The sequence below is a fragment of the Microcebus murinus genome, chromosome 9 (genome assembly GCF_040939455.1).
Source record: "Microcebus murinus isolate Inina chromosome 9, M.murinus_Inina_mat1.0, whole genome shotgun sequence".
Taxonomy (NCBI): Eukaryota; Metazoa; Chordata; class Mammalia; order Primates; family Cheirogaleidae; genus Microcebus; species Microcebus murinus.
Window position 1 is genome coordinate 42,131,345 of NC_134112.1, and position 17,185 is coordinate 42,148,529.

At 38.8% G+C, this 17,185-nt stretch overlaps 1 protein-coding gene across 2 annotated transcripts in view; it reads right to left on the bottom strand.

Annotated features, from left to right (window-relative positions):
• The window catches only part of C1GALT1 (core 1 synthase, glycoprotein-N-acetylgalactosamine 3-beta-galactosyltransferase 1), a 50,139-nt gene extending 36,548 nt beyond the window's left edge, over positions 1-13,591 (bottom strand). The window contains exon 1 of one of the 2 annotated variants that reach the window (XM_012757151.2): positions 13,392-13,591. In XM_012757151.2, coding sequence (XP_012612605.1) covers positions 13,392-13,398 — 7 coding nt within the window. In that variant the 5' untranslated portion in view covers positions 13,399-13,591. Of the gene's footprint in view, positions 1-12,804 lie in introns of both variants that reach the window. The other variant, XM_012757152.3, reaches the window with a different exon arrangement.
• Between the last annotated feature and the right edge of the window lie 3,594 nt (positions 13,592-17,185).

Sequence of the window (17,185 nt, forward strand, 5' to 3'; positions counted from 1 at the left end):
GTGTCCCATGAATATATACATATAAAAATAAATAGAAAACAAAAACAGAAACCAATATCCTAAAGAGAACCAAAGGCAGATTTGACAGGTAGAAAAACAAATCAGAGAACTTGAAGATAGGCCAATTGAAATTACTGAGGAGTCTGAGGAAGAAAAAGAAAACAGATTGAAGAAATGTGACTAGGGCCTAAGGGACCTGTAAGATACCATCAAGCAGGATAACATAAACATTGTGGTAGTCCCGAAAGTAGAAGAGAGAGAAAGAATGTTGAAAGAAATAAGGCTGAAAATCCCCCAAATCCAATTAAAGACATGAACATAAATATCCAAGAAAGTTGAAGACAATATAAATGACTTCAAAGAGATTCACACCAAGACACATTATAATCAAACTACTCAAAGCTAAAAAGAGACTCTTGAAAGCAGCAAGAAAGAAGTGACTCATCACATACAAGTGATTCTCAAAAAAATTATCAGCAGATTTCTCATCAGAAACTTTGGAGGACAGAAGGCAGTAGGCCAATATATACACACATACATATATACGTTTATTCATTCATTAATTTATTATTTTTTGTAGAGACAGAGTCTTGAACTCCTGGCCACAAGTGATCCTCCAGACTTGGTCTCCCAAAGTGCTTGGATTACAGATGTGAGCCACCACGCCCAGCCTGACCAATATATTTAAAGAACTAAATCAAAACAAAAAAATTGTCAACCATGAATCCTATATACAGCAAAACTGTGCTTCAAAAGTAAAGGATAACTTAACACATTCTCAAATCAACAAAAGCTGAGAGTTCATTACCACTAGACCTATCCTGTAGAGCAGAGTCCTGCAGGTTGAAACAAACAGACACTAGACAGTAACTTGAAGTTATATGAAGAAAATAAATCACAGTGCAGTTAAGTACACAGGTAATTATAAAAGCTACTATTATTGTAACTTTTGTGAGTTACATTATGTGGTTTATAACTCTACATTTTGTTTCCTGCATAATTTAAGAGACTAACATTTAAAAAATTAGCTTACATTTATTGACACAAAATATACAAAGATGTAATTCTATAATATCGACAACTGAAAGAAATAGGAATGGAATTGTAAAGGAACATAATTTTTGTATGTTATTAAAGTTAAGCAGGTATGAATTCAAATTAGAGTATTATAGATTAACCACTTCAGTACGAGTGCGTCGACTATAGTCAACCGCCACAGATGAATGCGCACAGCCAAGCGTCGACTTTAGCCGACAGCTGTGATATGACTTTTATAATTTTTCATTTATCAAAATAAAATAGTAAACATTTAAAATTAACGTGATGAAAACATGTATGTATATGTTACCTATTCAGATTTACATAATAAGTAAAGCTCCCTATAAAGTAAAACAAGCTTTCAGTGCTTTAAAGCTTTCCTCATCACACAAGAGCAAAACGGATTCGTTGTCAATGCACAGCACAAACTATCGTGCAGACTATGAGTGCCAGCTGTGGGCAAGGTTTCATGGCTGGTGAGCACCGTACTGAAGTGATAGAACTATAAAACCAAGCCTTCTCAAACTTTTCCAAAAAATGGAAGAGGAAAGAACACCTCTTCACTCATTCTGTGAGATCAGCATTACCATGATACCAAAGCCAGACAAGAAAACTACAAACCAATATCCATCATGAAAACTGATGCAACAATATTCAACAAAATACTTCCAAACTGAATTCAGCAGCATATTAAAAGATTATATATCATGTCCAAGTGGGATTTATTCCAAAGATAGTTTAACATATGAAAATCAGTAAAGGTAATACATCATTAAGCAGAATGAAGAAAGAACAAAAAACCACACATGGTCTTCTCAATTGATGCAGAAGCATCTGACAAAATTCACTACTTTTCAAGATAAACTCAACAAATTAGGAACAGAAGGAAACCACCTCAATATAATAAAAGTTGTATATAAGAAACCCACGGTGAACATTATACACAATGGTGAAAGCTTTCCCTCTAAGATCAGCTCAATTTCATCACTTCCATCCAACATGGTACTGGAAGTTCTAGTCAGAGCAATTTAGCAAGAAAAAGAAATAAAAGACATCCAAGCTGTAAAGAAGTAAAATTATTGGCTTGCAGGTGATATGATCTTGTATACAGAAAACCCTAAAGATTACACACACACACAAAATTGTTGGAATAAATATATCCTGTTTCTTTGCTGAATTCAACATCAACACCCAAAACATCAGTGGAACTTTTATACATTAATGATAAGCAATTTGAAAAGGAAAGTAACAATTCCATTTACACAACATACTTTCAACAGAGTAAAAAAGGCAAATCATATCATCTATCTGATAATGGATTGGTATCCAAAATATATAGACAATTCCTAAAACTGAACCAAAAAAATCAAACCAAATTCAAAAATGGGCAAAAGACTCAGACATTTTTCCAAAGATGTACAAATGGCCAATAAACATGTGAAAAGATGCACAACAGCACTAATAGTGAAATACCAATCAAAGCTGGGCGCGGTGGCTCACACCTGTAATCCTAGCACTCTGGGAGGCCAAGGCGGGAGGATCACTCAAGGTCAGGAGTTTCAGACCAGCCTGAACAAGAGTGAGACCCCATCTCTACTAAAAATAGAAAGAAATTAATTGGTCAACTAAAAATATATAGAAAAAAATTAGCCGGGCATGGTGGCGTGTACCTGTAGTCCCAGCTACTCAGAAGGCTGAGGCAGTAGGATCACTTGAGCCCAGGAGTTTGAGGTTGCTGTGAGCTAGGCTGACACCATGGCACTCTAGCCCAGGCAACAGAGTGAGACTCTGTCTTGGGTGTGTGGGGGGGGGAGATACACCTTACACTCATTAAAGACAGCCACCATCAAAAATCAGAAAATAAGTGTTGGAAAGAATATAGAAAAATTGGAACCCTTGTGCATTGTAGGTGAGAATGTAACATGGCTGCTATGGAAAACTCTGGCAATTCCTCAAAAAATAAAACAATTATCACCAACAGTTCCACTTTTGAGTATATACCCCAAAGGCTTGAAAGTAGGGTTTCAAGGAGGCATTTGTACATCCATGTTCATAGTAGCAGTATTCACAATAGCTAAAACTGGAAGCAAACCAAGTCTCAACTGACAGATGAACAGATATGCAAAATGTATTCTTTACATACAATGGAATAGCAGTCAGCCTTAAAAAGGAAAGAAATTCTGACATATGCTATAAAATAGATGAATGTTGAGGATATTTTGCTACATGAAATAAACAAATCACAAAAAGAAAAATGATGTTTGATTTCACTTATATGAGGTACTTAGTCAAAATCAGAGACAGAAAACAGAATTTTTGTTTCCAGGGTCTGAGGAAAGAGGAAAACAGAGAGTTACTATTTAAAATGGCATAAAGATTCAGTTTTACAAGATGAGAGTTCTGGAGATAGACAGTGGTAATAGTTGCACAATATAAATGTATTTAATACCACTGAACTATAAGCTGAAAAATGATTAAGATGGTAAATTTTATACAAAAAAAGCGATAAAGATGTTGATTTCCTCCAAATTAACCTGTATGTGTAATGTGATCCCAACTAAAACTCAGGAAGATTTTTAAAAATTAAGTAACTTGGTAAAAAGTATTCTAAAAATTTGGAAAAATAAACATATGAACATAACTGGGAAGTTTTGGAAAGGGAAGGAGTGGACTAAGCCTATCATATCTATTTTAAAATGTAAGATTTTTAAAAATTAAATAATGTGGCAAAATAAATAGGTGAATGTAAATGGGAAATTCTTGAAAAGGGAACTGGGTGGGGAGGGAGGACAAAGCTTGCCACATATTAAAATATATTGCCTAAAAAAACAGAGGTACATTAATTAAAACAATTTGATATTCAGACTGAATAGACTGTAAAGAAATGCATTTGTTTTATACTAAAGACATGGTGCTGAGAAACTTTTTCCTCTCCAATCAGCCTGTCAGAAACTATGTTGTTTGAAACTGTATCAATAAGAATGGAACATCCCACTCTTGCATGGATGATGGATCATTATGAAGCAGAAGCAGCCTCAATTTCCAACTGAGAGCTTTAGATAAGGGGTTTCCAGACACAACATTCCACATTTATCTTAACCTAACAGTCTCCAAGGAAACAGAAGCCTGAGTCTGCTTCTCAGCCCCAGCCTAATATTAACTCCTTGACATACAGTCTTGCTGTGCTTTAAATTTAACAAATATTTATTGTTGCATTTAAATTGTGCCTATTGGACAGGAAGAAGGGAGACCTGGCACTCTCACATATCCCTAGGACAAATCCCATTACTCTTCTATGAACTGCTGTAGAGATCAAGGCAAGGGACCATGAGCTCTCTATAAACTATTTATCCATGCTGCTCCAGCTGAGAGGGGCTCCACCTTCCCCAGTGGCAGGCCAAAAGTGCAGCACCACGGTCCACACCTATGCATTCTGCCAATGGACTGTGGAATGTCCTGCCTCTGCCTGTCACAGTCAGAGACTACCCAGATCCTATCTTCCCAGTACTTGAGCACACCATCCAGGGGCCTGGAAATTGCCCAGCTCAGTCCACCACTGTTGGCACCTGATCACTCCCGCCAGGGTCTGAGGTTGGGCTGACCCAACCTACCAACACTCTCACAGGTTAACACTCAGGGGACTGGCATGCTCACCAACACCAGTACAGACCATTAGGGTTCCAGTGGGTTGCTCAACCACCACTGGTGCCATCACCCACATTATACCAGCTTCAAGGTTTGACAGCAGAGTAGGATGACTATACTTAACATAAATGTACTGTATTCAGGTGATGGGACACTATGAATACCCTGACTTGATCACTATGCATTATATGCACATAACAAATTTTCTCATGTATCTCATAAATTTGCACAAATTAAAAAAATAGTGAAAACACCAAAAGGCTGGTGAGGATGCAGAGAAACTTGATCACTCATATGTTGCTTTTAGGGATGTAAAATGGTACAGCAACTCTGAAAAACCTTTTGGCAGTTTCTTTAAAAACTAAGCATGCAAGTACCACACAACCCAGCAATGCACTCCCTGGCATTTAATCCAGAGAAATGAAAACTTTATACTCACACAGAAACCCATACACAAATATTGTAGCAGTTTCATTTGTAATAGCCCCAAAATGGAAACAGCCCAGATGTCCTTCAAACACATGAATGGTTCATGAATGGTTAACAGTAGAATACCCATACCACGGAATACTACTAAGCAATAAAATGGAAAAAACCACTGAAGCAAGCAACAAGTTGGATGAATCTACAGGAAATAATTTTGAGTGAAAAAATGCTAATCCTAAAAGGTCACATACTATATATATGTGTGTATATATATAAAAATATATAAACATCCTTGACAAAATTATGGAAAGAACAGATTAGTGGTTGCCAGGGGTACAGGTCTCAGGGATGGGGGATGAGAAGAGGGCTGCAGGGCAACAGGAGGGTTCCCTGTGTTGATGGAAACCTCAGCATTTTGTATCCATGTCAATATCTGGGTTGTAAATATTGCACTGTAGTTTTGCAAGATGTTATCATTGGGGGAACTGGCTAAGGGGAACAGGATCTGTTATTTCTTACAATGGCATGTGACTCCACAATGATCTTGAAATAAAAAGTTTAATTAAAATAAATAAATTTTGCCTAAACTCCACCCTTTTCCAAAATCCTATGATAATCCTGACTCCTTCTTCAGTGAAATGCTGGCATTTTCTCTATTGTGCAAATCTCCCTCACAGCAGCAAGTTAATTAACCTGTCGGCCTACAGTTGTTTCCTTGGTGGTCTTTATCAGATAAGCTTTATCAGAGGGACTTTATCAGATTGAAATAAAGAGTCTATGAAAAATAAAAGTTTCTATGAAAATTTAATACATAATTCACACAGCACTTCAAATCAAGGAATAGATGGCTTATTTATGAAATGGTATTGAACTAATTAATCTTTTGGAAAACATAAAAAGCAACCAGGTGGATCCCCACCTACCTGATAATAACAACTCCAAATGTTTCTAATATTTTAATATTTTTAAAAATAGAATTAAAACAAAACTAGAAGAAAACATATATTTTCATTTTTCATATCATGAATTGAGATCTTCCCAAAACTCAGAAGCTATGACTACAGAAAAATTATGAGTTTATTCACTGGCTAAATTTCTGGCAGTGAAGAAGTTGCTGGTTCAAATGTTATGTTGTAAAAAAGAATGTACAGCAAAAAATACCAAGAACTATCATAAATAAAGAAAAAAACAAATGATTCAACCCAATATAAAAGCAGACAAAGAAAAGATTCACAGGAAAAAAAAACAATGATCAAAGATGATCAAATTTCACTCATAATTAAAGAAAGGTAAATCAAATGCAGAGATATTATTTTTAACCTATTATATTGGGAAAAATTTTAAAGTTTGCTAACACCTAGTATTGACACTGATATGAGAAAACTGGTAATATTGCATTCTTTCTCATAATACACACTTTTACTGTCTTTTGGAAGGGCATTTGGAAATAACTTTTACAATTTTTATTTGAATATACCTTAATCCATCATTTCATGATCAGAAATCTATCTATGGACACAATCACAATTGTGTTGGATAAGATGTTCACAACAGCCATAAGCATATGATGTTTGTTGATGGGGAACTAGTTTTAAAAAAATGATACATTTATACAATACTCTGCAACTATCAAAAACAATGATCTATATGTGCTGGTAAAAAAAAATCTTTACACTTTTGGCAAAGATTACTTTTTATTAATAAGGTGTATTGATTATATTTTTTAATCAGAGAAAGTAAACAAAAGAAACAAACTCAAACTGAAACTAGAGAGAGGAAAAAAAAATACAGAAGCATAACTTGTCTTTACCACATCTCTATCACTAGCTCTCCCCAAAGGTATTAATAACTATTATTTCTTTTGTATCCTTGCCAAAAAAAAAAAAAAAAAAAAAACGTAATGCCTATATGAGTACCTATGTACTGGCATTTAATCCCTCTGTTACACCAAAAATATCATGCTATATCCATTAGTCTCACTTTATTCTTTTCACTTTTTTCCATAATATAATCTCATTCATTTTAACAACTGCATAAGATAAACGATTTATTTTTTTAAGACAAAGTATTGAAGTCTGTATAGTATGATCTCACTTGGCTTGTTACATGCTTTTGTATATTAAAAAAAATTCTGTTAAGATATATACACATATCATATGATATTTAACAAGGGGTCTCTCTGGAAATTAGTTAGTATTGGGTGGCATGTGCAGGAAGGACAAAAATTTTTTTTCGTTTTATAACCTTTTGATGTTTCAATTTTTATGTACACACCTATTATGTTTCTAACAAAAATTAAATAAAGGTAGGTTACTTTATCTAGAGAATGAATATAATAAAAATCAAAGTACACTAATTTCTCTATATTTATTACACAAAACAATCTCTTGATCCTTTCAGACTTCTCTAAGTTTCAGACTAACTAACATACACAAACGCCTGCTGAACACTTCCACTGGACCTTAGGCATCTCAGAGTATCCAAAGTGACTCATTACCTTCCTCTCTTAAATTGGCTCATTCTACCTTAATTACTGATAATTACCTAAATTATTCACCCATGGGTTCCTATTTCAATCAGAGCCATCTAATTTAAACTAGAAACTAGGCAGACATTCTTTTTATTTTTTATTTCAGCGTATTATGAGGGTACAAACATTTTAGTTACATTTTATATCACTGCCTCTCCCTAGTGGGGGTTAGAGGCATACCCCTCAGCCCCCACAATGCTCACCGTGTCCTGTAGTTGTAAGTTTACCCCTCCCAACACCCCTGGAGAATACTACTGCTATGTGAGCACCATAGTGTTAATCAGTCAGTACCAATTTGATGGTAAGTACAAGTGGAGTCTATTCTTCTGATCTTGTGTTACCTCACTTCAGATAAAGGGCTCAAGCTCAATCCAGGAAAATATAAGAGGTGCTAGATCACTGTCATTTCTTATAATTAAGTAATATTCCATTGTATACATATACCCAATTTTAAAAATTCAGTCATGAATTGACGGGCACTTAGGTTGTTTCCACATCTTTGCAATAGTGAATTGCGCTGCCATAAACATTTGGGTGCAGATGTCTTTATGATAGAATGTCTTTTGCTTTTTGGGGTAGATTAGGCAGACATTCTTAATACTCCCTTTACCCTAACCCCAAATCCAATTACCAAGACTTGCCAATTTTATTTCCTAAATGTTTTTCTAGTCCATTGTCTCTTCTCCGTTTCTATTATTTGCTCTACTTGAGACCTCCTCTCTCCCCTAAACTATTACAATATCTAACCTGTCTTCCAGAGTCAAGTTCCCTCTCTTCAACCCACACCCTATCTCCAGAATGACGTCTCTAAAATGAAAAATGGATGATGTCACTCCATGAATCCTTTCATGGAACCCCACTGCCAGCAAGACAAAAACTAAGCATCTTTAAATAACACAATATATAAAGGCTCTCCATGATCTAAACTTGTCTAGGATTCCAGTCTAATCATTCACTACTCCATACCTTATAATTTATGTTTCAGCAATCCTGGACTATCTACATTTCCCGAAACATCCTAATGCAGTGAGTTCCTCTATTCCTACTCATCTTTGACTACTACACCCTCCTGACTCCACCATCTACGTCCTAACCTCTGTAAATCCCATTAAAGCCAGGATTTCTTAACCTTGGCATTACTGACATTAACAGCAGGATAATTCTGTTGTGGGAGCTGTCCCTGTTCATTGTAAGATGCTTAGCAGCATCCCTGGCCTCCATTCACTAGATGCCAGTAGCATTATCACTAGCTGCGACAAACAAAAATGTCTCTAGACATTGCCAAATGTTCCCTGGGGAAGAAAATAGGCCCAAGTTAAGAACCTTTCATGTTAAAACTTAGTTTCTCATATATTCATGAAATATCTCAGGAAGAATATATAAAAACTAGTTTTAACACTTGTTGCCTTTGAGGAGGGTAACAGGGTAACTGAGGTAACTAGACTGAGATAAAAAAAAAAAAAAAGCTTGTTTTTCGCTACATTCACTGTGTGTGTACTAAAGTCTTGTACCTCTTCTAACCTCTCCACTGCTACCACCCTAGTCTGAGCCACCTTTCTCTTTTTTCCTAACTACTGCAATGGCCCCTTTCCTTCTTCAGTCCATTTTTACCAGTAGCCAGAGTGATCCTTTCAAAACTGAAATCAGATCATGTCACTTATTTGCTCAAACCTGCCACTGTCTTCCTAAACTCACTCAGAGAGAACGCCAAAACCTTAAAATGATATTCCTACAATCTGCCATCCTACTCCCTTGCTTTCTGATCTCTCCTCCTAGCAGCAATTTCATAGATTGAATCTAATACTGTTTCCATCACTGCATTAACATCTTATTTTAATTATTAATCTTGTTTATTGTCTCTTTGCCATCTTGACTAGTGTTTCTCAAACTGGTGTCTGCACCAGAATCTTGTGGAAGGCTAGTTAAAACAGTTTGCAAATCAAGAGATCTAGAGCTGAGTCTAAAAATTTGCATTTCTAACATGCTCCCAGGTAAGTTCCCTGCTGATGCTGCAAATCTAGTAACCGCATGTTTAGAACCAATGTTTCAGAATGTAAGCTCCATGAAGGCAGAGACTTCTATCTATTAACTGTTTAATCTCTAGGACCTGGCACACAGTAGGCACTTGCTATGTACGGTTTGAATGTTTATCCCCTCCAAAACTCATGTTGCAATTTAATCCCCAATGTAGCAGTACTGAGAGTTGGGTCTTTTAAGAGGTGACTGGGTCATGAGGGCTCTGCCCCCACAAATGGATTAATCCCTTCATTTAATCCATTTGTGGATTAATCCATTCAATTAACCCATTCATAGACTAATGGGTTATCACAGGAAAGGGACTGGTGGCTTTATAAGAGGAGAGAGAGGTGAGCAAGCACATTCAGCCCCCTCGCCATATGATACCCTGTGCCACCTCAGGACTCTGCAGGGAGTCCCTACCAATAAGGAGGCATCTACCAGATGCCATTCCTTGGCCTTGGACTTTCCATCCTTCATAACTGTAAAAAAGAAATTATTTTTCTTTATAAATCACCCAGTTTCAGGTATTGTTATAAGCAACAGAAAATGAACTAAGGCAACACTGATCTATGTAAATAAATTTAGATGTCCCCTCCTCTGTTCCAAATGTATCCAATGGTTCAGTCTGTCACATGTTGCTAAACATTTACTGAACACTGTAAAAAGATAAACTGTGTAACTGTTAGAGGTTAAATTATATCACCCAAAAAGATATGTTTAAGTCCTAACCCCAGTACTAACGCATAGGACCTTATTCGGAAATAGGGTCTTTGCGGAGATGATTAGGGTAGACCTCGATCCAGTACAACTGCTGTCCTTTTAAGAAGAGGAGAGCACCACATGAAGACAGCCACACAGGGAGATTGCCATGTGATAACAGGGGCAGAGACTGGAGTGATACAGCTGCAAGCCAAAAAACTAAGAACAAAGAAGCTAAGAGGTATGGAAGAGATTCTTCCCTAGAAACTTGACAGAGCATAGCCCTACTGACATCTTGATTTCAGACATCTAGCCTCCAGAACTGAGACAATAAATTTCTATTGTTTTAAATGGCCTAGTTTGTGATACTTCCTTATGGCAGCCCTAGGAAACATGATGGCCCAAAATGCAAATGACCACATCAACCTGTATTTAATTTCAAATTCTGCCAATTACCCAACTTTCACCAGTTTAAATATGCATTACTATATAGCTTTCACTATACATCAATCAGGTTTCCTGTTCCAGAATCTCCCCAACTTTGCCTCTCCTTGCCCTCAATGTGTCCCTTCAATGTACAAAGCAGCACATATTACAGGTGCTAGATAATTTATTTGGATTTTTGTTTGTTTTCCCCACCTTCTTATGGGCTTCCCTAGCTCACAAATACCAGCATCTTTATATATTTTTTCTCTCCTCTTTCACACATTACAGATTTTGGCATGTATTTTCCCCTTTGACATTTGAATTAGGGGCAAAATAAAACTTTAAGTATACACTGAGGGTCCTCTCCAACCAGAATTTAAGATAAAAGGCTAACTTCCCATTTTATGGAACTAGTCTTTTTTTTTTTTCTTTTTTTGCATTCTTCTTTTAAAAGAATTACCTTACCTACTGAATTGGGGGTAAAGAGAATTTTATCTTACCTTTCTTTGAACCTTGCTGTAGTCTGTACACCAGCCTCTTTAATACAATCTCAACAAATCTTTTACGTGAAAAGATGGTTATACTGGGAAGCTAGCTTAAACTTTTAAGTAGATCTGAACTGAATTTCAGCACCAAGCTGTCCATTTTCTATTTAAGGTTTATTATAGCTGCACTGTCACAAAAATTCCAATCAATGATTTTACCACATAAAGACTCTAGCTTACCATGGTTTATAAAGCTAAGCTGTATAATACAATTTTTATTTTAGTACAAATCAATATACAAATAGTAGATAGCACATGCCTAGTGACACTTTTATTTCTATGATTAGATAAACATTAATTTATTATACATACTCCTAAATAAATTTGTGATAGGATTCTAAGAATTTCTGGATGTTGAATTTACTCAAAAAGCATAATTAAGAAAAACTTTAAAAGGGTAGTAACCATAAAATGTTTTTTAAATGCTAAATCACAAGTAAAAAGATACAGAAAAACATGAATTCTGGGCACATTTGAGAAAGACATTCAACAGTTCTTCACTAATACTGAAAAACCATCTCTTTTTCCTGTGAATAATTTTAAATGAATCATATCTTCCTTACTATATCACTGCTTTATTTAACATATGGTGAAAAGAGTTAACTGTTTGGTAACTTGAAATTTTATAGTCACTGAAACTGTATATAAATATATTCTAAGGCTGACAGAAAATACAGTTTACTATAATATATACAATACTTACAAGACACACACAGTACCATGTACACAGGACTCATTCGTCATTTATCTTATAAGGGAGTGGAAAGCTGTCATCTAAATACCTTCTAAAAACTCAGATTCCCACTTCCTAAATTTACACCAGAATTAAACTTGAAATTATGCACAACACTTCTTCCAGGCATCTAGGCAGAGCTATCTATGTTGTACGCCCAACTCTTAGTAAATTAACATATTTCTGTCCCTTACACATTGGCCTAATTATTCACTCTGATGCATTAACGTTCTAACTTTACAACTTTTTAGTTCATTATGAAATCAATACACGGTTAGCAGAAGTTTTCGATCTGAGGAAACCCTGTGATATCTACGAAGAATTTTAGAAATCTATATTAGAAATCTAGTCAACTTTTCAAGAATGTGTGGGGTTTTGTTATTTAATTTTATTTATTTTTTATTTTTTTCTTCGTGGAACTGATAGATCATATAAAGTCTGTTTTAAAATAAGGGTAGTGGAGAGGGCAAGGGCTAGGAAAAAATAATCTCCACCCTTAAATTAAGCTCATCTTTTAAAGAGTATACAGTTTTCCCAAATTCAAAGCACTATGGACAATCTGTCAGCACCTACTAATCCCATTACACTTCCCTGGGTGAGAGGGAGAGGCAAAAAAAAAAAGAAAGAAAGAAGAAGAAATTCCTTTCCTTTTCCTCCTTCACGCAGCAAGTGCCCCAACACACACTTGGCTGGCTCACTCTGCCGGCGGCAGGGAAACTTAAAGAAATAAATCAGCCACAAACCTGATGATCCGAGCAAGCTCCAGGCACTTCTGGAAGGCGCCCGCTCGCCGGGCGCTCAGGCAGCGCGGCGGCCCGGCGGCTCTCGGGGAACGCGCTCGACACCTGAGCGCCGAGCCCCGCAGGACTCGCAGGTCTGCAGGGGGCGGGGAGGACCCGGGGGCGGAGCGGGCAGCCCGGCGGGGCAGCTGCGGGGCAGGACCGCTAAGTGGTTCGGCCCAGACGCCCCGGCACAGCCCGCGCCTAGCCGCCGACGCCCGACGCCAGGCAGCGCTTGAGGAGGGGGCGGCGAGGGCAAAACGGAAGAGCCCACGCCGAGGAGAAGGCTACACGCCAACGAAATAACGGCCCGGTGGGCACCCGGCCCCGGTAGCAGCCTGCCGGGGCGCCGGGAGCAGGAAGTGCCGCGCGCCTGCCTCAGGAGCACGGACGCCCCCAGCCCGGCTCCGGCCCCCAGACACCTGTTCGCCCCCGCCTGGGGTTTGGGTCCACCCTCCACACCCCTCCCCGCCACACACCCCACGAAGGGGGAGGGCGAGGGGAGCCGAGACCTTGGACCCGCAGCCGGAGGGCGCCTCCGCCGGCCGTACCTGACATCAGCCGCGGCTCCCTCTCGCCCCTCCTGGGGGGCGGAGAGGGGGACGACACGGGACTTGCGACCTTTGCTCCTCTGGGCAGCCGCAGAAGTCGCTTGTGGCCGCTAGCTGAGGCCGCCTGCAGCCGCCCAGATCATTCCCCGGCAGCGGCGGCGGCGGCTGCCGAGGCGGGCCCAGCGCGCGCTCCCGCCCGCTGGCTCCGCCCCTCCCCACAGCGCGTCCAGGCCGCGGCCCGCCTACGGCGCAGCCGCCACCCAGGGGTCTCCTAGCGCTGACGTCGCCGCCGCCGCTCCAGCCCTCAAGGAAGGGCGGCGCGGGAGGGGGCGCGACGGGGCGGGGCTACGGCGACGTGCGGACGCGGGGATTGGGCGCCGAGCGCACGCTCCGCCCCTCTGCGAAGGGGTCTGGGAAGTCGGGGCTTCCACGAGCTGTAGGTTTGGTCTCAGCCCTCTTGCGGCTAGTCTCAGCTGTCCTCTATTTCTTTCATCCTCCTGTAGGGTCATGACTAGCTTCCGGACCTTGGGGAGGAAGAAAGTAGGGAAACAGCAGGGACTCAGGCAGGGGGTGCCTGAGGGACTTTTGTCTGAAGGACAAGCTCTGGCCATGCGGGAGTCTCTTGGCCTGTAGCCTGCTCTTACCTCGTTCATTTTTTTTCCTTGTTCTCTCCCTGTACCCTCTGTAATGAGCATCTCGCTAGCATTAATGAAAGAAACCATGGAAAGTTGAGGTATGGAAACGGGCGCTGAGTAACCACATGTGTGAACCAGCAATGGCTGAAAACCCAGTTAGTGACACCAGAAAGCCTCCTGTAGGCATACATGGTGGTCGGTTCTGTCCGTACTTCAGGTCTGTCCAACAAGGCAGGAGAAGCTGCTTAAGGGCTTTGCAAAACTCACGTCCTCTTGTGTTGACTAAAGGGCCTTAAATGATGAAACTGTCTTTGCAATAGAGGGAGAGGGCTGCCACCTGTTGAGGCAACTCGACCATAGGAGGTGGGGATATGGTCTAGGACTTACTGGCTTTAACCATCTTCTACAAGGCCAAGCTCCACAATGGGAAAACTACCTTTTAAATATCCTACTAAGGAAGTTCTTCAGTACATCATGATAGCTGTTAAGGAGTATGGGCTCTGAAATCAGACTGCCTGGGCTAGAATCTTGGTCCCTCCACCTACTAGCTGTGTAACCTTGACAAGTTACTTAACAGCATGCCCGAAAGAAATAATAAGCAACATAGTTATTGTTATTTTTCCTTTAATTTGCTTAGGTTCATCTTTAGTATAGTTTCTCAGAACATACCATCAATAAATCCAAAAGAATTTTAAAACTTAAAGCACATCTAGTGATTCTAATCCAAACATCTCATTTTTCAGATGAGAAAACTGAGATCAGAAAGATAAACTCATAGGCTCATGCTAAAATAGAAGTGCAGGTATCCTGACGTCTAGATTGGTGCTCTTTCCCTGGCTCATGCATCCAGATTTCCCTCCCATATATTCTTACTTCCATCCTCTTCTCCTCCCCAACTCCTGTACAGTTACTGCCTAGCCACCTGCACCCTCCACAGCTTTCAACAATATCCTTCCACCCATTGCAAAAAGGGAAAGGATCCCATTCAGAGGTCACAGTATTCCCAGTAGAAAACAAAACTCAGAACTCTTTTATCTCATTTCAATTGTATTGAAAGTTACAATGAATAAGGAATAACATTTTTCAAGTGAGCAAAGATAAGAAACCCTTCCAAATAAGTTCAGTCACAGCCATATCTAGGAAAATTACTGGCAAGAAGATATGTTGATGGAAACAATACTGGGTCAATTTTGTGCAAATTGGAGTGCAGTGATTATTCATAGGTGCATTCATAGTGCACTATAGCCTGGAATTCCTGAGCTCAAGCAATCCAGTCCTCATGTCTCAGCTTTCTGAGTAGCTGGGAGTCTATTAATAGCTATCATTTTTATTAAAACAATGCATGCTTAGTCAAACAAATTTTAAAATATTCAAACTAAAATGCAAAGAAAATAGTTATAATTTGTCCAAATCCCACAGGGTTAACTGTTTTAAAAAAATTGTGTTACGTTCTTCCAGGTATCTCTCTAAGACTAAAAAACACATAAAGACATATACATTATTCCATAAATTGGCTTTTATTATATGTAGAGTTCTTTCCTCACTGAACAATATGCCATGAATAACATAATTTTTTAAAGTTGCATAGTGTCTGTTAAGTGGATGTACCATCATTTATCTAGCCAGTATGCTACTGATTGACATTTATTTCTTTCCAAGTTTTTACTACTATAAACAACTCTTTGATGAACTTTCTTATGCTTAGAATTTTGCACGACTGTGCAATTACATCCTTGGACACATTCCTAGAAGTGATATTAACATCAGCCAATTCTTCAACATTAACCACTAGAAAAATAAGTGGTTACTTTGCAAAGAATATACTTCATATGTAGGACTTGTGGGGAGCAAGGCTCTTGCCTCCCTAAGGTTTGCTAAAAAAACATTGACAAGAGGCAGATTGATTAATAGAAGGAAGAAGATACAAATTTATTTTAATGTGTATACATGGGAACCCTCAGAATGAAGATTCAGACATAGGAAATTGTCAATTTTTATGCTTAGGTTCGACAAAGCATGGACAACCATGTAGAAATATGATTGGATAAAAAGGGTATGATCTAATGCTAGCAGGCTGAGTTGGGGAACCCAGCAAGGCCTGTCTGTCAAGATTCTTGTTGGACTTCCTAAACATGCATTTCTTCCTTCTAATTGTGGGACATGGCCCTATGTGGAATGTAGGGGGTTCTTATGACCTATAGTCAAATAAGGTATGTCTTTATGGCCACTTTTTACATAGAATTTTAGGTTTTATGTCTGGGTTTCAGGACAAGGGGCTTTGGTTTTTATGACCCACCTTGGGGAAGAGGGATTCTAGTTTCTATGGCTAGTCTCAGGAAAGAATGAGACTGAAAGGCAGGAGGACAAGGGAAAGTCAGAGAATAATTTTGCTTCTGAGGCTGCCATTTTGGGGTACTGTTTTCTGAGCCCCATTAAACTCAAAACCAGATTCTCACATTTGCAACATATTTGAAACAGATAAACCTTTGAAAGCATTTACTGTCTGGTGTTTCTATTGTTTAATAATATGTGTCAAAGCTCCTAGAGCAGAAAGGAAGACATTATTAGTTGTCTAAACCAATATCCTTTCTTCCTTACTACCTGAGGCCGATTTTTTTCGGGGCGATAATGTGTCCAGTTATAATAAAAATGTTCCCCTCCCCAGACTCTTGTAAATCATGGTGGGCCTTGTGACCTGTCAATGAAATAAAAGTGAATTTCTCTAGGAGGGGTCAAGGAAAGCTTTACAGAAGAAATATTCCTTTAACTATTGGACCTACAGCCATTCTTTTTTTATTAACCTGGAACAAGAACATGATGCTGGAAGTAGAAAAGCCATATTTCAGTCATAATAACAAAACACGCATGTACATTATTAATAGTGTAAGAAGCCAGAGGTGCTTGGGTTCATGAAGGTGGGCCAGCTTAGCAGCTCTCGACTGCCTACTTGTGGACTTGTTACATCAGGAAAAATAAATCCCTCCTATTGAAGATTTTGTTATTTGTGTTTTCTGTTATAAGCATTGAATGCAATTCCTAGTATATAAGATAGGTCAAGTCATCACTTATTTAGCCCTATGTATGGAATTTTTTTTTTTTCAAATAGCATCTTGCTTTGTCACCCTGGGTAGAGTATAGTAGCACCATCATAGCTCACTG